Below are 27674 nucleotides of genomic sequence, written 5' to 3' on the forward strand. Positions count from 1 at the left end.
TCCTCTTTGTTTGCAGTAAAATAGTACCTACCGACTTTTTCTTAATATTTGTCTTCATTTTTTACCCTTATTTTACAAAATACCAGTCAGGAAACATTGTTATAAAATAAGGCAAACATCTTAATAACCACCACTCAGATGGCTGTTTTCATTTTAAACTCAAGAAAAGATAGAGTCCCATAGTATTATTTGTTATGTGCATTGTACTACATTATAAAACTTACGCAAAACTTTATGGAAATCTCTTCTGGTTGCACCCTCAATCCCAACTTGAGCCATGCATTTCTTTAAAAGCCATGTTTCCTGGCTTACCCAAACAGTGTACTTACTTAATCAGAAGCTACATTGGCCATTGTTGGCTCTGAGTGTTTGAACCGTTCCTACACATGTACTCTAAAAGGACAAGTATTTGCTGTCATCCAAGATGGCTGTGTTATGGGGTTCCAAAAATCTTCTAGAAGGGAGTTCTGGATAAAAATGGAGTCATAGATATGTCTTCAGTAATCTGAAGTGTTTTGAACATTAGGCTTAAAAAAGTCATTTAATACCTTGTGATCTTGAAGGATGTAACTGTATCTTTAAGTCAGCATGGTCATTGCCTTGTGTGTGTTGTAAAGACAGGATAGGAATTCTGTTAACTTTGTTGTATGCTTCATGGTTTGACGCTAAAAGTGCTCAATATTCATGCATTTGCTCAATAAACATTTTATTCCTGGTGTTATTATTATTATTCCTGGTAATCCTCAGGACAGGATTGATTTGGCCGTCTTAGCCCAATAGGGCAATTGGACACTTCAGGAAGCCTGGGTGAAGTCCAGACTGATGGGAAGCAGCTATTCTGAGATTTCAAAGAATTGTCAACCTAGATGCATTTTACTTGGCTTCTTGGCTCCATGAGAGTTTAATTTTGGGTAAAAGCAACCTCATTTTACCTCCCCCAAATGTTTCCTTAACTTAATCTCCCAGGTTTAAATTTTGAGAAGAATAGTTCAGCCTCCCGGTATGGAGCCTGTCAAGTTGAAGATATGGGAAATATAATTTTAGCAATGATTTCAGACCCTTATAGTAAGTATTGGTGTTGTAACAATGCGCGCTTAGTATCTGATCCCATCCACTTTCCCTCGCCTATACTTCTGAATCGCCACCACCCGCCCCCTCGGCTTTGTCTCCCTGATAGCTAAAATGATGACTTGTATGTTCTTATTTTAGATCACAGGTTTTCAGATCCAGAAAGAGTAAATTACAAATTTGAAAGTGGCACTTGGTAAGTACTTGAATACTATTCCATTTGAGCCTTTTAATGTGTTTTTATTCATATTGTGATATTTAACTCCTGTTATATTTTAGTAACTTTACTAAACCTTTTGGGTATCCATTTTTAAATATTAGGTCATTTGTTAAAGAAGATTGTATTTTATTTTATTTTATTTATTTATTTATTTTTACAACTTTTTTGGAGTAAAGTTGCTTCACAATGGTGTGTTAGTTTCTGCTTTATAACAAAATGAATCAGTTATACATATACATCTGTTCCCATATCCCTTCCCTCTTGCGTCTCCCACCCTCCCTATCCCACCCCTCCAGGCGGTCACAAAGTACCGATCTGATCTCCCGGTGCTATGCGGCTGCTTCCCACTAGCTAGAAGATTGTATTTTAAAGTAAGCTTGGATGTTGGGATTTACATTTAATGAAATATTTGTATCCTTAGTCACTATGACTTTAGGCACATCATATGTTTGTGTTGTTTGTGTCTGCGATTCTGATTTTAGCCTCTCTGAACTGCCCATCCTCACTGGAAAACTTCCAAAGGAAAAAATCATAGGCTTTAAAAGAGTTCACAAGGTTTTTACTGAGATAATTTTAAGTATGTTCTATCAGCTCCTACTTTAAAGCAAAGGAAATAACTGGGGAGAAGTGTGAAATGGTGGTATCTCTGTTTGTGATCACAAGTAGACCTATAGTTTGTAAATCACTGCAGTGAATTGCATGAGATTGCTTGGTGCCTGAAGTGAACAGAAACTTCTGACATGTTTGCCCATAAGAGAGATGTTGAGGCCTATTTAGCTGTGGAGAAAGTGACTCATTAGGAAATGTCCTAGGAGTACTGAAAATATAAATATGGGAGGATTAGAACATCAGAAGGTATCAAAATATAGAATAGGTGATATACAAATGACTCATTAAGGTGTGGGAACTCCCAAGCATTTCCATAAACGCTCTCTGTGATGCCTCCCTGTTTGATAGGGGAGATATTTTAATGCCAGACTTCTGACCATGTGCACACATTACCCATGTGGGTTAATTACCAGCTTTAGGTGGATCTTAAGTTTTGCTGTCAAACTGGATTTAAACCCCACTGGTGTACTAGCCAGATCAGAGAATGAATTTAAACCTATCCTTCTCGGCTGTAGGAACTTACCGGCCAAGAGAGTATTGGGAGAACTTTACTTCCTCTGAATTGTTGCTGCGTTCTTTTCAGAACAAGGAAGCAGCACCTCAGCTGATAGGTGGTTTGCTGGGTGAGCAAGCTGTGTTGAACTGGCATGGGCGGTTGCCTCTGTATAGTAAACCACCTAAAGAATACTTTCAACTGTGCCCAGATAATGTTTGAGGTTATGAAGTAAGTTGGGCAGTACTACAAGTCTGTCTGAACTCCAAATAAATAATACCTCAAGTGTAAATAGGCCAGTTGTCTTCTGGGGGTAATAGGTCAGACTGCCTAGCATTAATCATGCAACCTGATGTTTTGCTTGAATCCGCAGCAGCAAGATGGAACTTATTGATGACAACACGGTAGTCAGGGCACGAGGTTTGCCATGGCAGTCTTCGGATCAAGATATTGCAAGATTCTTCAAAGGACTCAATATTGCCAAGTTGGTTTTCCTTCATCTCTATTTTATTTAACAATCCCAAAGGGATAATAGATTTTCTGTCATTTTCTCCTCACTGTTTGTTTGTTTGTTTTTTCCTATTGCTTCCTGTTCTGTTAATTTCAAAGGGGAGGTGCAGCACTTTGTCTGAATGCCCAGGGTCGAAGGAACGGAGAAGCTCTGGTTAGGTTTGTGAGTGAGGAGCACAGAGACCTAGCGCTCCAGAGGCACAAACATCACATGGGGACCCGGTACATTGAGGTATGTCCTCACAACCTGACATGTGACACCCTGACAACCCTGGCATCTTTTTTTTTTTTTTTTTTTTTTTGCGGTATGCGGGCCTCTCACTGCTGTGGCCTCTCCCGTTGCGGAGCACAGGCTCCGGACGTGCGGGCTCAGCGGCCATGGCTCACGGGCCCAGCCGCTCCGCGGCATGTGGGATCTTCCCGGACCGGGGCACGAACCCGTGCCCCCTGCATTGGCAGGCAGACTCTCAACCACTGCGCCACCAGGGAAGCCCAACCCTGGCATCTTGAATGAAGGCTCAGAAACTGTATTTAATTTCCCTTTCTTTTCTTAGGTTTACAAAGCAACAGGTGAAGATTTTCTTAAAATTGCTGGCGGTGAGTACCTTTTACATAACGTGGCTATAATAAGAAGAATCTAAAAACTTTACTTACATAGCAAAGGTAGATAAATAGGGTCATTTTATTCCCAATGAAACATAAAAGTTGACTTTTTTTTTTAATAGGAGGAAGAAATATCCAGTAGTGTCAGTGTAGTGTGTAGCGCTTGCCCTAAGGCTTGAGTCAACCAACTGTAGTTAAATAGCCATTAAAAATAGTGCTATACAAAAAAAAAAAAAAAAAAAAGTGCTATGCAAAAGTCAAAGGGTCATATAAAGTCGTGTACAAAGGGAAAGAGTAGTTCATGAAAGAAATTAAATGGTCTGAAAACTACTTTCAAACGGCCATATCAGAATATATGGAATTGTTGCATATCTGCTTCCAGTTTTTCTCTTCACTTCCTTTACTCATCAGTGGCCGGGAGCATGGTAGCATTCTGGCTTCTAGTATTTTAGAATATATGGTGTTTGTAGTAATATGGTCAGAAAGAAGTGGGAACAGATAAAGTCACTATCTAATTCTTGAGTGATTCTAACTTTAAAACCTAAAAATAACAGATGCATAAAAAATGTTAACTGTGGTTTGTCCAACAGATGTTTCTCTATATGTGTATCTACTCTGTAAGTTCCTATTTTTCTGCTCATATTGCTTTAATTTCCTTTCTCCTTTTAGTATATTATGAATATCTTCTTATGCTACTCAAATTTCTTAAATGTTAAATGCTGTACAGTATTATATGTACCATAATTTTTTAAAAAAACAATCCTATTGGGCATTTAGAGCTTACATCCATTTCACTCTATGTTGCAGTGAATATTTTTTATCTCTGTATGTGCCACTCATTAGGATAAATCTCTAAAAATAGGATAGCTAATTCAAAGAATGTGGGTGGACCTTTTAAGGGGCTTTTGACACCTATTGCAGAAATATACTAAGGTGATTTTCACTTAAATACAGAGAACATTTATATCCCTTCATTATATAGTCCTGATAAAAATCTTTGCAACTGTAAAACTTGCAGTAACAATATCCTGTTTATACAATGTGCTGGTATATTTCTTGCACTTTTTTCTTGAGATAAACCAAGGCTTCCCAATTCAGAGCTTCAAGGTTAATAGTGTTTCCATTGTTTGATATTGGTTGGGGATAAAGTATATTTGGAGGTGCTGTGGTCCTGAGGTTCCATGGCAGATAACATTGCAGATGGCAAAGTTAACGTCCACATCAGTGCCTGGGACTTCATGGTATATGGGCAGTATGATAAGAATTTGCGCTTAGGGAAAATGTTACTAGTAAAGGATGTATATTTGAGTATTTGCGCAGCACTGTACAACATGCTTTATGTCTGGCAGAGTGTTGATAAATGTTGAAACTGGCTGCTAAGTATATTCATTATTCTCTCGAGTATGTTTGGACCTTTCTTAATAAAAAGTAATCAGGAAAATAATACCAAAAATCACTAAAGAGCTTTCTATGTAATAACTTATTCCAGTAATTTATGAGGTAGGTAATTTTACTCCCATTTTACAGATGAGGAAACTGAGATACAGAGGTTAAACTTGGCTGAGGTCATAGCTTGGTAAATGGTAAAGCCACAGTTGCACCCAGACATTTCTAGTTCCAGGGCCTGTGCCCTTAACCACCACGATGACTAGTTGCCTCTCCTTGAGAAGAATATGGTGGTTGGTCCGTGATGTAACTGTATGGCTACCTTCCTATATTAACAGGAGTATCTTATGAAAATGGTAGGGGGAAAGTTTTAAATTTATGGGAAGAGAATTCTGATTCCTGGGATGTTATTATGAATCCATATGGGAGTGTGGGACTTATGAATTAAAGACATTGCCAAAAATTTTACTTTTTAAAATTTGGTAAAGTTGATGTCTTAACCATTTCTCCCTGTGTTTCCTGATATTTGTGTTCCCTAGGTACGTCCAACGAGGTAGCCCAGTTTCTCTCCAAGGAAAACCAAGTCATTGTCCGCATGCGGGGGCTCCCGTTCACAGCCACAGCTGATGAAGTGGTGGCTTTCTTTGGACAGCATTGCCCCATCACTGGGGGGAAGGAAGGCATCCTCTTTGTTACGTACCCAGATGGTAGGCCAACAGGGGACGCTTTTGTCCTCTTTGCTTGTGAGGAATATGCACAGAACGCATTGAGGAAGCATAAGGACTTGTTGGGTAAAAGATACATTGAACTCTTCAGGAGCACAGCAGCTGAAGTTCAGCAGGTTGGTTTTTAAGAGCATGTTGGTGGCTTTGCGTTATTTCTATTCTTTGTTTTTTTTAAATTATTTTATTCTTTAATTGAAGTATAGTTGATTTACAATGTTTCAGGTATACAGCAATGATTCAGTTATACACACAGATATATATTCTTTTTCAGATTCTTTTCCATTATAAGTTATTACAAGATATTGAATACAGTTCCTAGTCTTTATTTCTGAAAATAATACATTATTCATTGTGTTAAAATAAAACTTGGAAATTACAGAAAGTATAAATGCATGAAAAATATCTATTCTGTAACCAAATGATAGCCACTGTTATCTTAATACACACACAAAAAAATACTATGTTTTTATATAACTGGAATATTGCTGTAGATATACTTTTGTATTTGGTTTCAAAAGTTTACTCATGTCTGAAAATTTTAATCTTTAAGTTAATACTATGTTACAGGGGCATATAATTTATTTATTAATTCTATTGTACATTTGGGTTGGGTTTTTTTCTATCATAAGAAATTTCTAGGTAAACATGCTTATCTGTCAATTTCTTCTTTTTTTAATTAGTTAATTTTTATTTTTGTCTGCGTTGGTCTTCGTTGCTGTGCGCGGGCTTTCTCTAATTGTGGCAAGCGGGGGCTACTCTTCATCGCAGTGCGCGGGGCCTCTCATTGCGGTGGCTTTTCTTGTTGCGGAGCATGGGCTCTAGGTGCGCAGGCTTCATTAGTTGTGGCTTGCGGGCTCTATCTAGATAGCAGGCTCAGTAGTTGTGGTGCACGGGCTTAGTTGCTCCGCGGCATGTGGGATCTTCCCAGACCAGGGATCAAACCGTGTCCTCTGCATTGGCAGGCGGATTCTTAACCACTACGCCACCAGGGAAGTCCCTAGCTGTCAATTTCTCATTGATTTCTTTAGAACTGGATCTAGGCTGTGAGCTTTTAAGGCTTTAATGTCTTGCCAAATTTATTTCCCAAAAGGCTTGATCAGTTCCATATTGCTGGTGACAGTGCAAATTGTCCTTTTGTCCTGTTACTACCTTTCAGAATTCAGCGCTGTTTTTGAGGCACAGATGGGACAGTCAGCTCCCGAAAACACACTAAGATCCAAGCATAAAACCATCTGTAGGGTGTCAAGCCTTTCAGCTATTCTTCTTGACTTACCAGCTGAACATTTCTCTTCAAGGGTCAGTTAGTATTACCTTTGCACCTGAGATTCTATAGACTGTTTCACATGGCTCTTCAGCTTATTTTAGTTGGCTCCATAGTAGAACATAGTCATTTCAATGATTCCTTTGGTCTTTTTTGCAAGCAGTTCAGACACTGACTCTTATTGCTTTTTCTTTTTTTCTTTTTTTTTGGCTGCGTCGGGTCTTCATCACGGCTTGTGGGATCTTCGTTGATGTCTCACAGGCTCTTGGTTGCAGTGCTTGGGCTTCTCTGTAGTTGTGGCTTGCAGGTTTTCTCTCTCTAGTTATGGCGTGCAGGCTCCAGAATGTGTGGGCTCTGTATTTTGTGGCACATGGGCTCAGTAGTTGTGGCGCACAAGCTTAGTTGCTCTGCTTAGTTGCTCTGCGGCATGTGGGATCTTAGTTCCCTGACCAGGGATCGAACCCATGTCTCCTGCATTGGAAGGCGGATTCTTTACTACTGGACCACCAGGGAGGTCCCTGTACTGGTACTCTTGAACCCTAAGCTGCGAGCATACTTGTAGTTTAAACAATTCTGTACTTTGTTGAAAATGAGTATCATGAATTCTGAATCTCTAAAATATGCTGAGCGTGCTTAAGACTTCAAACACCCCAAGCTAGAGGGGAGGAAATGAGATTTTTATTTTAGATCTTTAATTCGAAGAACAGTTTCATGGAAATCATGCCCTAGAATGGACTACCCCAGAGCCTTGGCTACTGTACATTAATTGGCTTGGTTGTAGAGTATCCTTTCTCTGTTTGACTCAGCCATAGGTGGTTTTGAGTGTGGGTGAACTTTCGCTTTCCAGCCTCCCGTCTCTAATAATTTATTTAATAAGTGTTGTAGTAGTCATAGACTTTGCACTGTCTTCTTTTCATTAATAATAATCACTTCATTCAGTAACTTTACTGATCTCCTATTTGGCAGGTACTGTAAGTGCTAGACCATTTCCTGTCCCAAGTTTGTTCATAACATTTATTTTCTATTCGTGTTCTTCCCCCTGATGTTTGTACTGTGTCTGAATTGTTCGTATAGTTTCTTAAAGTCTTGCTTTCTCTTTGGCTGTGTTGTGTTTACTCTTTGATTGTTGTCACCTCTTATTCAGATAGCAATTGGACAGGGTGTGAGTGAGGAAATCAGCGCAATTTGGGGGGAGTTCATTGATTGTCTTATATTTTTAGTTATGAGCTGATAAAGGCTGCAGTGGTAAATGGTTCAGAAATCCTGGGGGTTCCACACACGGCATTTGCACAAGGACCTCGTATTATCAACTAGTAGGCATATTCTAAACTAAGACAAAAGTAGACAACAACCTTGTAACATGAGTTTTGCCTGGGAGCAATTCTTTCTCCAAAATGTACCTGACCTCGCATCCATTCTCAAGATAGCGGGATTCCATGAATTTAAAAGGTAGTCAAGGGTCTTCTCTGGCGGTCCCGTGGTTAAGACTCCGCCTTCCAATGCAGGGAGGCACGGGTTCGATCCCTGGTCGGGGAATTAAGATCCCACATGCTGTGCAGTGTGGCCAAAAATTTAAAAAAATTAAAAAAAAAAAAGATAGTCAAGATCCCCTGTTTTGCCACTGTCTCAAATCCACATGATTATTTTTATTTTCACTAATTTATTTTTTTCAGTTTTCTGTTACCCAGCCATTCTGCCTTCTGCTTTATACATCATTATAAATGTGACATATTTTAATATAATACAGTCACTGTTTGACTGTGGTTCCTTGCTGGTTTATTTTCTTTATATTTCTTGGGTTTGGAGGTGGAATGTGAAGACAATATTGAGAGAAACACTAGTGAAATGAAATCTAATAGGTTGTACATAAGTCCACAATTTAACAATACGTCCCAATTCTTATAAAGGCAACAGACTTTAAGGATACTTGTCTCAAGGCAGATAGTGAGACATCTGTCCAGGTGGATAAGTCCTTAATCTAAGTGCATTGTGTTGTGTGTGGTGTATACCTCAGCAGGCAGCTCACAAAAGTGGGTATCATGCTTTCCCAGCTGAAAAGCATGAACAACTTTCTCCATGAGTGCTTCTCAAACTTTAACATGCTTGTGGACCACCTGGGGATCTTGTTAAACTGCAGATTCATATAAACTAGGTCAGGGTGGAGCGGAGATTATGCATTTCTAGCAGTTCTCCAGGGATGCCAGCACTGGTCTGCAGACAACATTGGAGTAGCAGGGCTCTAAACCACTTCTATTTTGCTTTGAGTACAGGTGCTGAATCGATTCTCCTCGGCCCCTCTCATTCCACTTCCAACCCCTCCCATTATTCCAGTACTACCTCAGCAATTTGTGCCCCCTACAAACATTAGAGACTGTATACGCCTTCGAGGTCTTCCCTATGCAGCCACAATTGAGGATATCCTGGACTTTCTGGGGGAATTTTCCACCGATATTCGGACTCATGGGGTCCACATGGTATTGAATCATCAGGTAAGAAAGTCACTTACTGGAAAACTGATTTGCTTATTCTCATTAAATACACCCTTCCAATAAAAAGGTAACAAATGTTCATAAGTTGTATAGTAAGTCTTAAAGGAAAGGTTTAACTATAAGTGCAAGGGGTCTGTCTTTAAGATGAACTCGGGAAAGAATGCTTTCGTTGGTATGGTAATTCAAATTCAGCTCTGATTCCATCATCACATATATCCATCAAATTATCAGTAGCATCGGGTAGGAGACAAATACATTACCAGTCTGATACAACATTTTACTGTTGCAGTTACTGAAGTCTGCAGCTCTGCTGCTGTAGTGTGAAAGCAATCATAGACAATATATAAACCAATGAGCATGTCTGTGCTCCCAAGTATTTTGTATCCATAGACTGTTTAGAAATGACTTATTTTATTTCACATATATATAGTAGATATCAAATTACATTCAGTAGAGTACAAACTCAAAAAGAACTTGTATCTATACCACCTAGAACACTATGTGATCTTAAAAGGCGCTCAGATGTATTCGTGAATTAATTGTTGAGAATCCTCTATCAAAATCGAATCAGCTTCTTATAGTATGCAATATATATTCTAAGCATATTAAAAGCAGTTCCTGGCTTGGTATCTCTCATTTTTTAAATAAAATTAATTATATTAATTGCTGGGCAATTTGCCAGTATTTTGTGCCATCATAAGCAGGATAGAACTTTAAAAACCCATAAAGCGTGTAGCTCTAATTAACATTTTGGAACTCTTTATTAAAAGTGAAGTTGTATCAATTTTTGAAAATAAGATATTTTCTGTGCATCATAGTCTGAATATAGGTTTGTATTAAAAATACCATTTTTTTCAAAACTGCTAGTTTCCCACTTTCTCTTTTCGTGTGATGATTTGGTCACATTCATAACCATAATCCTGTCTCACTGGAAAGTGCATGCCACTGGGTACAAGGAATCAGAAAACATTGAGCCTCTGTTTGGTGTTCCACACCAGCACATGCTCATTCTAACTCTCATGTCAATATGAAGCTACGCAGCATTTTATCTGACTAGGAATCCTCTCGGCATGCTTCACTGATGGGATTCGTTTTGAATAAAATTCCCCACAGTTCAGCATCACCAGGGAATTGTTCGGGTTCTCTCCGAGTCACCACTTCTAATAACCTAGGGGCTATTATTACTCTGTGATTAACAACAGTAGACAGATTTGCCTCTCATTGACCCTGTGACCTATTGTGACTACACTTGGGAGAAATGCTTCTTTGATGATGGACAAGCTCTTAGCTGCCTCGAAGATGTTAGTTTTCCATCTTGGACTGGGTTTCCCTGGTGTCCTTAACTTCCCTGGTATGGTAACTCTTATGGTAACTTGCATGGTAATAATTTGCAATAACTAGTCCCTTAGAGACTTTAAAGAAATCCATCAAATAAAAAAGGAGTCTTATAAGCTGGTTGTGCCTTTTTTCTCTCCCATAAAATGTCTATGCTAAATGAAACTAAGGCATTCTGGTTCTGTGGAGCAGAAATCTACCAGCTTTGTTTTAAATAGGATTTTTAGCAAGCTATTAGTAACAGAGGAAACGTCTATAACCATCTGTCGGCCAAGGTTTAAAACAGAGATGCAGGGGAAGAGGTGAGAGAAGGGCTCCCAAGCAACGCTGATGATAGCAGCTCTCACCACCCTTCACTGTGCCTTGCATCTCCCAATTCCTCTCCTCCTTCCCTATCCACAAGCCACATTCCCAATCTAGGCTTCAGGGAGAAGGGGAAGCCATGTGGCAGGTCAGTGAGAGACAGACTTGAAAGACAAAAGAGAGCACTGGTTTGTTCAGTTTCATGTCGGAGGATGCATAAAGCTCTAATACTGGTTCTGTTACTAGCTTTTCTCAATTGAGTAAGATTTAATCGGATTTTTCAGAAAGGAAAAACCCAGTATACAAGCCTCTACTTTGAAACTGCAGTCACAAGGAGATGCTTTCAAAAGTCCATAAATCTAATTCTAATTGATAAAAATCAAAAAGGATCACATTCAGCTATGAGCTCTCAAAACTATTTCTTCAAGGTTTTGTGGGCAATTCTGTTGATTAGGTGATGAAACATAAGTCTGATTTCAGTAGATCATACTGTCACCCAGATGTTATGGCTAAAATGTCTGTATTATGGGTGATTGTCACTGTGCATGTTTTGTAAGCAACCACTTCCTTGTTGAAGGAGACAGTCTCCTTTTGTTTTTATTCTTCCCCCACGTGCTCAGGGACGCCCATCAGGAGATGCCTTTATCCAGATGAAGTCTGCGGACAGAGCATTTATGGCTGCACAGAAGTGTCATAAAAAAACCATGAAGGACAGATATGTTGAAGTCTTTCAGTGTTCAGCTGAGGAGATGAACTTTGTGTTAATGGGGGGCACTTTAAATCGAAATGGCTTATCCCCACCGCCATGTAAGTTACCATGTAAGTTTTTCTTGGGTCTTGGCGCTATTCTACGCTATATGCTGGTAGGTGCTTAAGCTGCTTTCATAACTTTCTGTGCCCTTCGTTCTTTCTAAGGCAGGTGAGGTGGTTACATAAGGCTTTCCCATCTGAAATCGGTAGTATCTGGTAATCATTTAAGACCTTGGTTGTGGACACCCATAATTAGAGATTCTACAAATACCTCCTTTCAAATTATATTCTTGCTTTTCCAGTGATAAGCACTTGATTTCTGAAGCTTAGTGTGCTCAAGATAAGCACTGACTCTGGGAGACAACCTGGCTATGTAGATATTTTAATACGTAATAAATATTACATATTAAATACATAACATTTAAAGGTAAAATAAGTATGGACAGATCCTTTTTTTTTTCCTGCAACACATTAAGCTTTTTTGTTTTGTTTTTTTTTTAAGAAGGGCGAGTTGATGCCCGTTTTGCATTTTTAATTTTTTGAGCAGTAAGTATTTTGGGGGAAGGATGATAACCTGAAGAGCATCCCTCTTGCTCTCCAGGATATCTGGAATGAGCAAGTTAGTAAAAAAAAAAAAAAAAAAAAAAAAAAAAAAAGATACAAATGCGTAAATAAACTAGCCAAAGTTACCATTGGATCACAGGATCAGTGCTTAATATCAAGCCATGCTCTTGCTCATTGGCACCTGGGTGCACGCCATCTGGAATCCTGTTTGAGAGGAATAAGCCCTTTAGTCGGGAGACCAAGTTCTGGTTTGTGACTAAGGAACATTTGGGAATCTGATGTTTAAAACTTGAATTTTCTGACCAAGTTTTCACTTTTGAGTAAGACATACCTTGTTAGGAAGCGTGCTGGGTATGTTTAAAGAAAGTAGCACTTGGAATACAGTCCAAAGATAACTGAGAAAGTAAACTGGATTATGTGCTTGATTCCAATAAAGTGGGGAGTGTTAAGACATCACTTTCTAGTAAAGAGGGATCTATACCAATAAACCTATTTGATAAAGTATTATTCATAGGACATTCAGTAGGGCTTAATCCTTTATTTCCCTTGGAATTCCTAATTGCTAATGTTCCATTTATCTGCTGCTTGCTATTGGTGGATATCTAAGAGTTGATCATTAATGAGTATCAAGTTTTAAAAATTCATGATTGGGCTTAAGTGGATATCTTAATGCAATCTTAGTTGTAGGTTTCCTGTCCATAAACCACTGATAATATCAGTAACTTTTACAATTTCCCTTACAATCTGTCAAGCATTATGAGATAAGGGAATTTCTCCATCATGTATAACCCAAATTCTTTTGCTGTGATATCCTTTTACTCCTCTCTTCCTGGTGGAAAAGTCATCATTACAGACTTCGTAAGACTTTTACTTCTTCCCTTTTCCCCCTCACAAGCCCTAAAATAATAATAATTTCCCTGGCGGTCCAGTGGTTAAGACTCTGCACTTCCACTGCAGGGGGCACGGTTTCAGTCCCTCGTTGGAGAAGTAAGATCCCGCATGCTACGCAATGTGCAGCCAAAAAAATAAAAATTTTTTTAAAAATCTAAATGCATTTTTACATAAAATATATTTCCATATCTTAATACTTTCTAAAAATTTTATTTAAAATTCGGCCATTTGTCAACTTAGTGGAAGAGTTCACTCATTAAAAAATCAGAATTCTAATTTATGCATGTTAATATGCTTGTTCTACTGGACTTTTTTTTTTCCTGCCAACTCACTTTAGGTGACAATCTCTTTATGACTTAGGTGCCTCGGTTTGTTCTGTTTGTCCTTTTTGTGGACTCATTTAGGCCAGGGATCATAATTTAAAAATTATCTACATTAGGTATCTACCATGTAGCAATTTTTGATGGGTATGAAGAAGGTACCCAAAAATTGAATATGCAGTCAATATCTTGGTCTTGGGGTTTTTTGTTTGTCTGTTTTTGGGTTTTTTCTGGCCGTGCCTCACAGCTTTCAGGACCTCAGTTCCCTGACAGGCGTTGAACCTGGGCCATAGCAGTAAAAGCCCTGGAATCCTAACCACTAGGCCACCAGGGAATTCCCAGGTCTTGGGTTTATGTACCCATGTTCAGCTGACTCACTCATCTCCATAGACATATAGAAGCTCATAAGAAGAGCAAAAGACAGTAGAGATTTTCCTGTGAAAATTATCCAGTGGGCTTCAGCTATTTGCAACATATATTAGGTGGTTCTAGGTTTGAAAATAAAGTCAGGAATTCCAAATTCAGGCAACCTCTCAGTTATCTCTTCTGTTGGGTGCAGATGGCTTGGAGAGTTGTGTTCATCCTACACATTAAAGCTAGTGACCAGCAACTGGCCTGACTTAAGTGAGTTACTGGGCCTTGAAGATGTTGCATAACCAGAAGACAAAGGAATTCCATCCTTTCTATTTTCTATTTAATCTGAATCAGATTTTCATCATCTGACTCTCAGGAAGACTTGCACATATATTTCTTCAGGGTTATCTCCCAGGTTGGATTTTTTTATTTTTTAGACTAGTCTGAAGATGTAGATTAGCATCAAAAACCCATCTTCCGGGTTGCCTTGAAGTATACATGATCCAGAGTTAATCTACTCCTTTTAGGTCAGTTTACTCTGGCACCGTCTATGCTTTGGCATAACACATGGTCCTGGTGAATAGTGTTTCATCATAACTGTCTTCATGTTGTACTATAGAGTAGATAACAATATGAACTAGCAGCAAAGTGCTCATAGGGGAAAAAAAAACCCAGCTTTTGGTTTGAAGTTACACTAAATGTCAGTCTGTCCCATGTTTCTTTCCTCAAAGAGTTAGTTTGTGGTAACTGGCACTTAGGAGTGGGGAAGAAAAAATCACATGTCATGAAATGGTTGCGAAGACTTGAAAGTCCACTTGATACTGGTTTTTCCAAATTTCAGACTAAGAACCGTTCTTTAGGTTGACGGAGTGTGTGAGATTGCTTCTAGGTGTTATCTATATAACCAAAAGGAAGATGCTTGGGATGGTATACAGAACTGGTCTCTTTCTTTCGAATGTATATATGGAACAGCGACCTTGTAGCCTTAGTGCTAGCACACGTGTCAGGTACTACAAATATATCTCAAGGTCTCTCTCTTTGCTTATTTAGGCCTGTCTCCTCCCTCCTACACATTTCCAGCTCCTGCAGCAGTTATTCCTCCTGAAGCTGCCATTTATCAGCCCTCTGTGCTCTTGAATCCACGAGCACTGCAGCCCTCCACGGCATACTACCCAGCGGGCACCCAGCTCTTCATGAACTACACAGCGTACTATCCCAGGTAAGGCTCTGATGGCAGTGGAAATGAGGGACAGAAACAAAGGACTCCTTTAATAGCTGCTGCCTGAGTTCACAGAAGAATGTTGTCTGCCACGTTGAAGGTTAGCATGACCGGCAACAGTTTCTGGTCATATCTCTGACCAAGAAGTTTGTTTCAAGACAAACCAAAATGTTTATTTTTTAACCATCTATTGACAACATGATATTTTAGGTTACGTGTGTATACAACTTTCCATCTTTCCTTCTATTTTAGGGTCGTTAGTGAGTAGCACAGTAATCATTCTAATAGGGTGGCAGTGTCATGTGAATGAATTACAAAACGGGAAAATCCATGGTGAGGACAATTATATTTTTAAGTACCATGAATTCATGTCAACCCAAAATAAATAAAAACTGTTGTTTTAAATTTTATAGGGCTCGTATTCTTTCCTCTCTAAATCTTTACTAACAAGTCCAGGATGAGATTGAGTACTTTATTAGAATCAACATATTTTAAATCTGGTTATTTTTAGTTGTCCTCAATTTCTTGGAGGCAACAGGATATAATGGAGAGAAATTTGTCAGTCTGGAAATTGGGAGACCCGAGTTTTGGTCTCATCTGTTCTGCTACCTGAGGCAATTCACTTGACCTTTCTGGTTGTTACAAAATGATGAGATCAGCCAAGGTTTTGGAGTCCCTCCCAGGTCTGATTGCCTGTGATTCTAACTTGGATATATAATAACCTCTTGTTCTCAATTTTCTTTTCAAAAAACAACAAAAAAATTTTTTTAAGTCTTTGTTTGGACTTCCCTGGTGGTCCATTGTTTAGGACTCCGCACCTCCACTGGAGGGGGCCCAGGTTCGATCCCTGGTTGGGGAAGATCCCACATGCTGCAAAGCCAAAAAAAAAAAGTCTTTGTTTAGCTACTAACCAGTTCACTTTATTAAAATAAAATTTTACTTTGGCACAAGCAGTATTGCTCAAAAAATTTTTAAAGTATACCAGGCCTTGTTTTTTCCTTCTCAAGCTATTTAAAATAAATGTTTTAAGTACATCCATCAATGTGTATGTGAGGTTTTTGATAAGTGGCCTGGAACTTACCTATCTGATCTCTGTGTGGTTTTTTTTTTTTTTGGTTTTTTTGGGCCTTGCTACGTGACTTGCAGGACCTTACTTCCCCAACCAGGGATCGAACCCAGGCTCCCTGCAGTAGAGGTGCGGGGTCCTAACCACTGGACCGCCAGGGGATTCCCTGTCACACTGTATTTTTTATTCCCTCTCCATCTGCAGTTTCCCAATAGGGAGCAAGAACTTTGGAATCTTGGTAGCAGTGAAGCTGGTAGCCACTATTAATTAAATTTGTTTAATTTTTTTAGAAATTTTAAAAACATTCATTAATGCTATTGAAAATGTTCTTTTTGTTTGTTTTGTTTTGTTTTTTGAAAATGTTCTTTATTCTCCTGGGGAAGAAGAATAGGGAGAAAGCCATGATAATCATCAGCTGGCCATCTTTTGAAAGCTTGAAAAAGGGCTCAGAAGCATGAGTAATTGTTCATGGTTGAGTACTATGTCAGACACCCAGCCCAATCCCAATCTGCCACCTTCTCTAGACCCTGTGACAGTCACTTGCTGATAGTGGCTCTGGTTATAAGAAAGATCTCTGTCTTCCTGTCTTACACCATCAGAATGTCAGGAGTGGAATGCTTTGTGCCACTGGACGCCTGGTGCAATTTCTTGTGCCTATAATACACTTGCAGAGTATCCAGTTCCACCATTGCCTTGCTATCTGGACACTGTTAAAAGAAGGAATCTCTTAGAAATAGTTTTCCATCATAGTGAGATGGGAACTTGAGTCTTGAAGCCCCAAAAGCAAGCGGAACTGACATTTATGGCTTAATAGCTCCTGTAATTTTGGGCCCCTGCTTATGTGTTAATTTTTTTCTACTAGTAGTTTTAAAGTTTGTAATGTCCTCATTGTTAAGTCTAAGAGGATAGAAGTAGTGAGGAAAAGTAGACTCCCATTTTATACAACACCAAGTCCAAAAGTAACCACTACTATCAGTTTGATAATATACACATATCTGTGTGCTTGTAAATAATGTGGCGTACTAACGTACTGCCCACTGGTTTGTTTTGTCTGTTTGTTTTAACTTGCCAGTATGTCATTGACTTCTTCCCTAAGGAATATCTGTATCTTTACCTCACTCTTGTAACTTCCATATGATATCCCAAGAGTGAAAATATATCATAATTTAACAATTCCTTTATTTTTATAGACATTTAATTTTATTTTTCTGTTAAACAAAACTCGTATTGATCTTTAAATACTTCTATTTCTGTAGAACAATTTCACAGAAGTGGGATTTTTAAATCAAAAGTCATGTGTGTTATATTTAAATTAATATTTCCAAATAACTCCTTGTATGGTTCACTCTCTTAATTTACATTTCCCTAATTCTAGTGAAATTACTGACACAAAGTGTTCAAACATGGGGATGTGCTGTTAACCATACTTAAAATCTGTAAGAATTTAAAAAGCAAATTCCAAAAACGATAAAATATTTTACATTTTTGGGAGAAAGCCATTAATTTCTAATATCACATGACTGTAAGGCATTTGAGGCTCTGTAATATAAATGTTTAAGTATATTTTGGCCTATTCTCTGATACGTAGGAAAGTGTGAGATAGCATACTTCAGGCTAAAACAAGATATTAAATCAGAAGCTCTGGAGTTTGTCTCTTTTTAAGTTAAAAAAATTAAATTCCCTCTTTTTTAATATTTCATTGAAGTATATTGATTTACAGTATTGTGTTAATTTCTGCTGTACAGCAAAGTGATTCAGTTATATATTCTTTTTCATTATGGTTTATTACACAATATTGTCCCTGCACATTTTTTTTAATTTTTAAAAAATTTTTATTGGAGTATAGTTGATTTAAAATGTGTTATCCACTTTCTAAATGAAATATGTCTGTTTGACTTCAGATTAATGCAACATGCTCATTACTTTAAAACATTAATATGCTAACATTTTGCAGACTTTTAAAAGTATGCCCCTCAAAAAAAGTGACTGGTTTTACTGTTTTTAACTTTGAATTTATCCGGGCAAACTATTAGGTAGTACCTCTGTGTGTGACATATTGGGAATATTAGGGTTAATAAAATATGGACCCTTTCTGGTGTAGAGTAGCTGACAGAGTTCATCCTTGTGCAAAGTCTGACTTCAAAGGGCTCCTTCAGCTAGTGGACACATTTGTTCTTATTTTATTTCCTCTAACTTGGTATATTTGGAGATAGAACCCATGATGGGTATTTCCTCATAAGGATTTGGGTTACCTGAGGAACATTTAAGGAGAAAACAGTGAACCAGTGAATTGCTTTCTTTTTGTTTATTGTTAAATGAGTTTTTAGCAGTCTAAATGTGTGGCTGTAACAACAGCATCTTGAAGAGCAAGTGAAATTAAAGCAAGTGGTTCTATTTTCTGATTATGAACATTGGTTTTTCCTTTCACCCCTTGGAAGAAAATTTCAGTTACCCCAGTATCCCAGAGCTTAGCCCAAGGTACAAAAGAATTAGAAGGGACTGTTCGTGCCCACCCTGCTTATTACTCAGAACTCTGTTTTATCACACCTTGTCTCTCCCATTACATAAAGTCCTACCTTTTGTTCCGACCTCTCATTTTTCTTAGAAAAGAATATTATCTTTTGCATCAAAGCTGTAGCACAGGTAAGAAACATGCTGAGTCTTCAATGAAATGTCATGTAATTTAAAGAAAGATGGATTAACATAAATGTCTTTTGTATATCCATTGCCTCACCTTTTGTAGGACATTATAAATAATAACATATCACCTTGAACCAAAAGAGAGGGCAAGGGATGTCTGCCATTTTTAATGAGTGATGCTTTATTTGCATGCCCATGAGAAAGGTTTGGGAGGTGTGGGAGGGGACTTTTATTTTTTCGGATAACCATTACTTGTAAAATCACATTCTTTCTACCCAAGCAATGAATACGTATAATTTAGTAATATTGAGGCATTCTGCAATGCTTGGTGTATTGTGTGGTGCTTTTGTATTCTATTCTGAAATTCTTTGCACTTGAGTCAAAAAGAATAGCAGGCCTCTGAGAGATGCATTTCCTATTTTGAATGCTTGGCTTTCTTATTCCAGTTTCCTTTTGTTATTGAGATAAGTATAGGTTCACAAGCGGTTGTAACAAACAGTACAGAGGCATCCCATATACACTTTAACTAGTTTCTCACAATGGTAACATTTGAAAACCAAATGTAAAGTTAAATTTACTTTCTAATTTACTCATTGAAAGCTTTCTTCTTTTTTTAGTATATATTTTATTTATTTATTTTTTGGCTGCATCAGGTCTTAGTTGCAGAACGCGGGCTCTTCCTTTATACATGTGGGATCTTCCGTTGCAAGGCAGGCTCCAGAGCACATGGGCTCTGTAGTTTGTGGCATGCAGGCTCTCTCTCTGAGGTGCGGGAACTCAGTAGTTGTGGCATGCGGGCTTAGCTGCCCCGCCGCATGTGGGATCTTAGTTCCCTGACCAGGGATCGAACTTGCATCCCCTGCATTGAAAGGTGGATTCTTTACCACTGGACCACCAGGGAAGTCCCAAAAGCTTTCTGATAGGATTAAGAAAAAGAAAGAATTCTTATTTTAAAAACATTATTTTTATAACTTAAACATTTAGTGCCACAAATGCAAACTGGAACTCAGCATGCAGTGAAATTATACTAGAACATTGTAACAATGCAATATTAATGCAATATCAGGCAATGTTGTTATAATGGAGAAGCACCAGATAATTTTTGTTGGTGGGAACAACTCTTTTTTTGTTTTTTGGGGTTTTTTTGTTTTTTTGTTTTTTTAGCTTGAATGACATTGCTAAATGATGTAAGCAGGAACTGCTGTGGGCAATTCAGTCTATACTATCAGTCCCTGAGAATTCAGTGTAGTTTCATGGAATAGTCATTTGTTAGTCATCTAAAGACCTTATTCATATGATGAGCAGTTCAGGGAATTTAAAACATGCTTAAAATTCTTTTTAGCATTGTAGAAAATTATCAAGTGCAGTGAACTTCAAGGAAAAAAATTTTCATTACCCAAAACACTTGATTGATTTCAATGTGTAAGGATTTTTTTCCTAAGGATTTTTTTTCTTACAAAATGGGGATGGTATTATATATGTTATTTTCAAGCATAACTTTAAAAGAATCTATTACAGAAAATTTCAAACTAACATAATTTGGGAGAATATCTATTACCCAATTTCAACAATATCAATATTTCCCAATCTTGTATCATCTGTTTCCATGCGTACCCTGCTATACCCTTACCTGCAGAACATTTCAAAGCACAAAAACCTAGAGATCATTTCTTTCACCTGTTGCTATTTATGTGCCCAATATATCTTTAAATTAAGCACCTTATTCTTAAGCATTAATGACTTTAGTTAAAGCAGAACTTAACTAAAACACATGTGCCAATCTTGATAAACCTATTTTGCCTCCATTGCCCTATTTTTTTTTTTTTTCTTTTTGCGGTATGTGGGCCTCTCACTGTTGTGGCCTCTCCCGTTGCGGAGCACAGGCTCCGGATGCGCAGGCCCAGCGGCCATGGCTCACGGGCCCAGCCCCTCCGCGGCATATGGGATCCTCCCAGACCGGGGCACGAACCCGTATCCCCTGCATCGGCAGGCGGACTCTTAACCACTGCGCCACCAGGGAGGCCCTCCATTGCCCTATTTAAGCATTTCCTTGGTATATCTTTAAGACATTACCTTGAAGTAGGCTTAAAGGAAAAATTGACATTTGTCTATGAATTTTATCTAATAATACAGAGTAATGACTTTTGATTTCCTTTACTGTGTGTTATGTGGTCTTTTAAGCTGCCTTTTTTTTCTTTTGGCTGCTTTGGGTCTTTGTTTCTGCACGGGGGCTACTCTTCGTTGTGGTGTGCGGGCTTCTCATTGTGGTGTCTTCTCTTGTGGAGCTCGGGCTCTAGGCTCACGGGCTTCAGTAGTTGTGGCTTGCTGGCTCTAGAGCGTGGGCTCAGTAGTTGTGGCTCACTGGCTCTAAAGCGCAAGCTCAGTAGTTGTGGCCCACGGGCTTAGTTGCTCCGTGGCATGTGGGATCTTCCCGGACCAGGGCTGGAAGCCATGTCCCCTGCATTGGCAGGCAGATTCTTAACCACTGTGCCACCAGAGAAGTCCCTAAGCTGCCTTTTTAAAAACCAAAAGCAGGGCTTCCCTGGTGGCGCAGTGGTTGAGAGTCCACCTGCCGTTGCAGGGCACACGGGTTCATGCCCCGGTCCGGGAAGATCCCACGTGCCGTGGAGCGGCTGGGCCCGTGAGCCATGGCCGCTGAGCCTGCGCGTCCGGAGCCTGTGCTCCACAACGGTAGAGGCCACAACAGTGAGAGAGGCCCGCGTACTGCAAATAAATAAATAAATAAATAAATAAAATAAAATAAAAAGCAAAATGGCTTTATTAGCAAACATTTTCCATTTAAGTTCAAAATAATCAAACCATAATAACCACGAAGCTAGAATGGGATTGCTTCTAGAGAGGTTCTGATCTGGAGGGGGAAGGGTGTGATGGAGTCACACTGCTGGCTCTGTATTTGTACCTTTCAATGTTGTATGCTATTCCTATTCCAAAACAAGACAAAAGCTCATTTAAAAAACAGAACGCCATAATAGTTTACAAAATAATAACTTCTGTAAATGTGCCTCTCTGGAAATTGTTGTCTTCTGTTACTTCTGTTACAAATGTCCACGGTTAACAGTGTGTTTTGCTTCCTTCTTCATCTAGATTTTTCATCAAAATATTACTTTTAAAAATGTCACTGTTTTCTAAACATGTAAGAAGATCAGTTATCATTTTATACTTTAAATCAAGCAAAAAGATTACTTATAAAATAATTTCTACTATAGGATTCAGTTTTCAAATTTAAAATGAAGCTTTGTGAGGGCAATTCATGTTTTGAATAAGCAGTCTGTAACTTTACTATGTATTTGGAGCATATTATGATAACTGTAGTAGGGGGTTTTTTTTGTTTGTTTTTAGTAATCTTTGACATAATTAGGGTAAGTTAAGTTTAGTTACCAAACTATTTTGACAGTACCTAAATTTGCTTACTATTTCAGTGAAATAGATTCTTAGAAGATTTCTTTATTCCTTCCAAAGTGTTTTTATATTTGTTGGTTACTTAAACTTTCTCCAAGAGATAGATGCACATGCACAGAGCAGCTTGTACAGCCTTTAGGAAGAGCTAACAGAAATTGAGAATCCAGATGTGATCATCAGTCCCTCTGCCTCAGTATTAAACTCAAAAAGAATGTTGAAAAGTCATCCTTCTTGAGATTGTTCATTTCAGATGAACAAGTTAGTTCAGAAATTTCCTGAAAAGTGACTCCAGCTTTTGCACTTGCTAGGATTAAAACATTGTTTCTCCAGTCACTTTCCAAAAATATATGGTCTTTGTAACACTAGGGGTGTTAATAACCTTAATACAAAGGCTCGGTGCAATAATTTTGCAAGAAGTGGAAATCAGATTTCTTTTTGCAAGACTTCTCGGCATGTTTTCTATGTAAATGTGTTTTTATGTGTTTTAATTTTCTATGTTAATGTCCTCTCATCCAGAGGAGAGAATATAGTCTTCTATTCTTCTTTTCCCTTAACCTCTTTTTTTTTTTTTTTTTTTTGCGGTACGCGGGCCTCTCACCGCCGCGGCCTCTCCTGTCGCGGAGCACAGGCTCCGGACGCACAGGCTCAGCGGCCATGGCCCACGGGCCCAGCCGCCCCGCGGCACGTGGGATCCTCCCGGACCGGGGCACGAACCCGTATCCCCTGCATCGGCAGGCGGACTCTCAACCACTGTGCCACCAGGGAACCCCAACCGCTTTTTCTAATAGGACAGATAATGCTTTGATCCTCTCTCCTCTAGAGAAATATGGCAGGTCCTCAAAATATGAATATTTATGACTACTTCTATTTTGGAATGCTACCTGATAACATCAGTGTTACCAATATTTAGTAATTTGTAATTATTAGATGAAAGGCTGTTATGAGAATTGTTTCCGCTAGAGTATGTATTGTGTTGTTAGACACCCTGGCCTTCAGTATTTTCATATCTTTCCCTGCTCTACAAAGAATTTTCTATGAGTTATTAAGATACATAGAATATTATAAAATTAGATTATGTAAATTAGGATTTGAAAAAATACAAAATAGGAAGAAATATTTGATAGTCTGACAACAGAATCTTAGGCAATTAAATTATATTGGCATAACAATCATAGGCTCTGAGCAGGAGGAAACTTGAATTATGAAACTCATAATTTCAAAGGAAAGAAAGTCATTAATTCTCAGGGAAATACAGTTTTTCTCTACATTGGGTTTGAAAGTTTTTACCCAAATACATAGAGAGAACATGGAGTACTGCCATGGAGGAAATCTTCACCAACTTTATAATGTAGTCACTGGTGTGCTTCATTCAGTGGTTTCTTTTTCTTTCTTTCTTTCTTTTTTATAATAAATTTATTTTTTTATTTTTGGCTGCGTTGGGTCTTTGTTGCTGCACGCAGGCTTTATCTAGCCGTGCTGAGGGGGGCTACTCTTCGTTGCTGTGCGTGGGCTTCTCATTGCAGTGGCTTCTCTTTGTTGCAGAGCACAGGCTCTAGGCGTGCAGGCTTCAGTAGTAGTTGTGCGTGGGCTCAGTAGTTGTGGTGCGTGGGCTCAGTAGTTGTGGCGCACGGGCTTAGTTGCTCTGCAGCATGTGGGATCTTCCTGAACCAGGGATCAAACCCGTGTCCCCTGCAATGGCAGGCGGATTCTTAACCACTGCGCCACCAGGGAAGTCCTCAGTAATTTCTGAATGCAATCTCAGTGTGACTTGCTGAATGAGTCTCAGCAGTAATGTCTTCATAACTGTGATGCTCTAGCAGTTTTCTGAATATAAATCTATGGGGAGACCCCTCCTGTGCTACTTACTTTTTCCCTTCATTTCCTCTCATCTCCCTTCAGTTCTTTGCCCATTCAGGCAACTCCAACAGGGTTTCTTACCCAGCTCAAGTGCAGTCTCCTTGTTAGTTTATGTGATGCGGTACAGTCCCTCCATGCACTGTAGGACCTTGGAGTTCAAGGTTACATTGACTCACTCATTTGGCCCCTAACCCTTGGGTTCCTTTGTAGTTTTATCAATTTTTGAACCTCTGTAGCTTTTGAGTAGCAGTTACATTATTGTTACCATGTACACCTGAGACTGATAAATACTGACACTTGAGAATCTGAAACCTAACTAAAGATATAATGGAAGTAAAAACCCAAAACAATGACTTAAAATGAATGTTAGGATGAGCTACTGGCATAGTCTTGTTTTGATGGACAGCTCTCTTTTTGCCATTATTTAGGGTGTGGTTAAAAAATGCCTTATCTTCTCTAAACCGTCTCTAAACTGCCACAAAGCAAATGCACATAATTTTTACGTTATCCTTATTCTGTGGCGATGGCATAATCCATTTATACTTTATACTTTGAAGCTATTCTTATGTTTAAAATTGTTTCCCTTATAACATACAGCACTCCCTACCATTCCTTAAATTACATGGGATTTGAAAAAGGCTAAGATTTTCTGATAACTGAGTAACTTTCCATGGAAAGCATTAAATATCTCAAACATTGACTGTAAATTGTATTTAACTGAATTGGATTAGTTGAAAAGTTAATTTATTTACTTATTTTTTAAAATAAATAAATTTATTTATTTTTTGCTGCATTGTGTCTTCGTTGCTGCACACGGGCTTTCTCTAGTTGCGGTGAACAGTGGCTACTCTTTGTTGCTGTGCGCAAGCTTCTCATTGCGGTGGCTTCTCTTGTTGTGGAGCACGGGCTCTAGGCATGCGGGCTTCAGTAGTTGTGGTGTGTGGGCTCAGTAGCTGTGGCTCCTGGGCTCTCGAGCACAGGCTCAGTAGTTGTGGTGCATGGGCTTAGTTGCTCTGCAGCATGTGGGATCTTCCTGGACCAGGGCTTGAACCCATGTCCCCTGCATTGGCAGGAGGATTCCTAACTACTGCACCACCAGGGAAGTCCTAAGAACAACTTTATTAAGGTAGTTTACGTATCATAAAATTAACCTATTTTAGGTATACAATTCAGTGGTTTTTAGTGTATTTACAGAGTTGTGCTGCTAATTTTAGAACAATTGTGTAAACTAATTTTTAGATAATATAACAATCTAATTTTAGAGTAACCCATTACCCCCAAAGGAAACCTGGTGTCCATTAGTAGAAACTCCCGTTCACTTCCTTTCTACCCACTTTACTTGCCCCTCCCCCATCCCTAAATAACTATCAATCTATTTTCTGTTTCTATGGATTTGCTTTTTCAGATATTTCATATAAATGGAATCATTCCATATGTGGTCTTCTGTGACTGGCTTTTTTTTTTGGTGGCATTGGGTCTTCATTGCTACATGTGGGCTTTCTCTAGTTGTAGCAAGCAGGGGCCACTCTTTGTTGGGGTGCGCAGGCTTCTCACTGCAGTGGTTTGTCTTTTTGCAGAGCACAGGCTGTAGGCGCACGGGCTTCAGTACTTGTGGCATGCGGGCCCAGTAGTTGTGGCTCGCGGGCTCTAGAGCACAGGCTCAGTAGTTATGACGCAGGGACTTAGTTGCTCCACGGCATGTGGGATCTTCCCGGACCAGCACTCAAACCCATGTCCCCTGCATTGGCAGGTGGATTCTTAACCACTGTGCCACCAGGGAAGTCCGGCATGTGAACTCTTAGTTGCAGCATGAGATCTAGTTCTCTGACCAGGGATTGAACCTGGACCTCCTGCATTGGGAGAGCAGAGTTTTAGCCACTGGACCACCAGGGAAGTCCCTGCACATTTTTTAATTGAGTTATTTTTCTTACTGTTTTTTAGTTGTAAAATTTCTGTATATATTCTAGGTAGGAGAGCTTATATGACTTACAAATATTTTCTCCCAGTCTGTGGGTTGTCTTTTCATTTTCTTGATGGAGTCCTTTAAAGCACAAAAGTTTTAAGTTTTGATGCAGTCCAGCTTATCTATTTCTTCTTTTCTCACTTATACTTTTGTTGTCAGATATAATGCAAGGTCATGAAAATGTATTACTACATATTATTTTTTTTTTGCGGTATGCGGGCCTCTCACTGTTGTGGCCTCTCTCGTTGTGGAGCACAGGCTCCGGACGCGCAGGCTCAGGCCATGGCTCGCAGGCCCAGCCGCTCCATGGCATGTGGGATCTTCCCGGACCGGGGCACGAACCCGTGTCCCCTGCATCGGCAGGCGGACTCTCAACCACTGTGCCACCAGGGAAGCCCTACTACATATTCTTTTAAGAGTTGTGTAGTGTTAGCTCTTACACTTAAGTATATTACCATTTTGAATTAATTTTTTATATGGAGTGAGGTAGAGGTCTAAATTCATCCTTTTCCATGTGGATATATCATTGTTCCAGCACCATTTACTGAAAAGACTATTCTTTCCTCATCAAATTGTCTTGGAAACCTCATCAAAAATCAATTGACCAGGGAATTCCCTGGCTGTCCAGTGATTGGGACACCATGATTTCACTGCCGAGGGCCTGAGTTTGATCCCTGGGTCGGGGAACTGGGATCACATGGGCTGTGCAGTGTGGCCAAAAAAAAAAATTCAATTGACCATAAATGTAAGGGTTTATTTCTCACCTCTCAAATTCTATTCTATTGATCATTGCCTATCCTTATGGGAGTACCACACCATCTTGATTACTGTAGCTTTAGAGTAAGTTTTGCATTTAGGAAATGTAAGTCTCCCTACTTTGTTCTCTTTTAAGAAAGTTTGGCTATTCTGGGTCATTTGTATTTCCATATATGTTTTAGCTTCAGTTTTGTCGTTTTCTGCAAAAAAGCCAGTTGGAATTCTGACAGCTATTGCATCGAATCTGTACAATTTAGAGATAGTATTGCCATTCTAACAAAAATTAAATCTTCTGTTTATGAACATGGGCTGTCTTTCCATTTATTTAGATCTTTTATTTTCTAACAGTGTTTCATAGTTTTTAGTGTACAAGTCTTGCTCTTCCTTTGTCAAATTTTTTTCCTAAATATTTTGTTCTTATTGATGCTATTGTGAATGGAATTGATTTCCTCATTTCCGTTTTGGATTGTTCATTGTAGTGTATAAAAATGTAGTTAATTTATTTTGTGCATTGATCTTATATCTTGTAACCTTGCCAAACTGGCTTATTCTAGTAATAGTTCAGCAAACTCTATTCGATTTTCTACGTATAAGTTTGCCTTGTCTCTATACTATCATTTTTGCTCCACAAGTTACTTTATTTCTTGCTGTCTTTTATTTCAGTAATCTGAAAGACCTGGAATTTAGGTTGAGAAAAAATTCTTATTCTCATGCCCTGTCAGGTAGAAACAGATTATTTAATTTTTCTTAAGATATCTTGTCTACAGCAGATAATCCTAGTGCAAAGAATAAATATTGAATCCCAATTGTATTGTGTTTTGGCTTCATTGGAGTAGGTGCTACCCTACAGACGCTGAACATAATTGTCATTT

General features: G+C 38.8%; 1 protein-coding gene across 3 annotated transcripts in view; it reads left to right on the top strand.

Moving 5' to 3' along the window:
• The window catches only part of ESRP1 (epithelial splicing regulatory protein 1), a 50821-nt gene that overhangs the window by 15488 nt on the left and 7659 nt on the right, over positions 1–27674 (top strand). The window contains exons 5-13 of one of the 3 annotated variants that reach the window (XM_060116010.1): positions 967–1065; positions 1210–1264; positions 2764–2874; positions 3000–3132; positions 3455–3497; positions 5429–5730; positions 9146–9364; positions 11623–11821; positions 14932–15100. In XM_060116010.1, the coding sequence (XP_059971993.1) occupies positions 967–1065; positions 1210–1264; positions 2764–2874; positions 3000–3132; positions 3455–3497; positions 5429–5730; positions 9146–9364; positions 11623–11821; positions 14932–15100 (1330 nt within the window). The remainder of the gene's footprint in view (positions 1–966; positions 1066–1209; positions 1265–2763; positions 2875–2999; positions 3133–3454; positions 3498–5428; positions 5731–9145; positions 9365–11622; positions 11822–14931; positions 15101–27674) is intronic. The other 2 variants (XM_060116009.1, XM_060116008.1) reach the window with 2 other exon arrangements.

The sequence above is a fragment of the Mesoplodon densirostris genome, chromosome 13 (assembly GCF_025265405.1).
Source record: "Mesoplodon densirostris isolate mMesDen1 chromosome 13, mMesDen1 primary haplotype, whole genome shotgun sequence".
NCBI classification, from domain to species: Eukaryota; Metazoa; Chordata; class Mammalia; order Artiodactyla; family Ziphiidae; genus Mesoplodon; species Mesoplodon densirostris.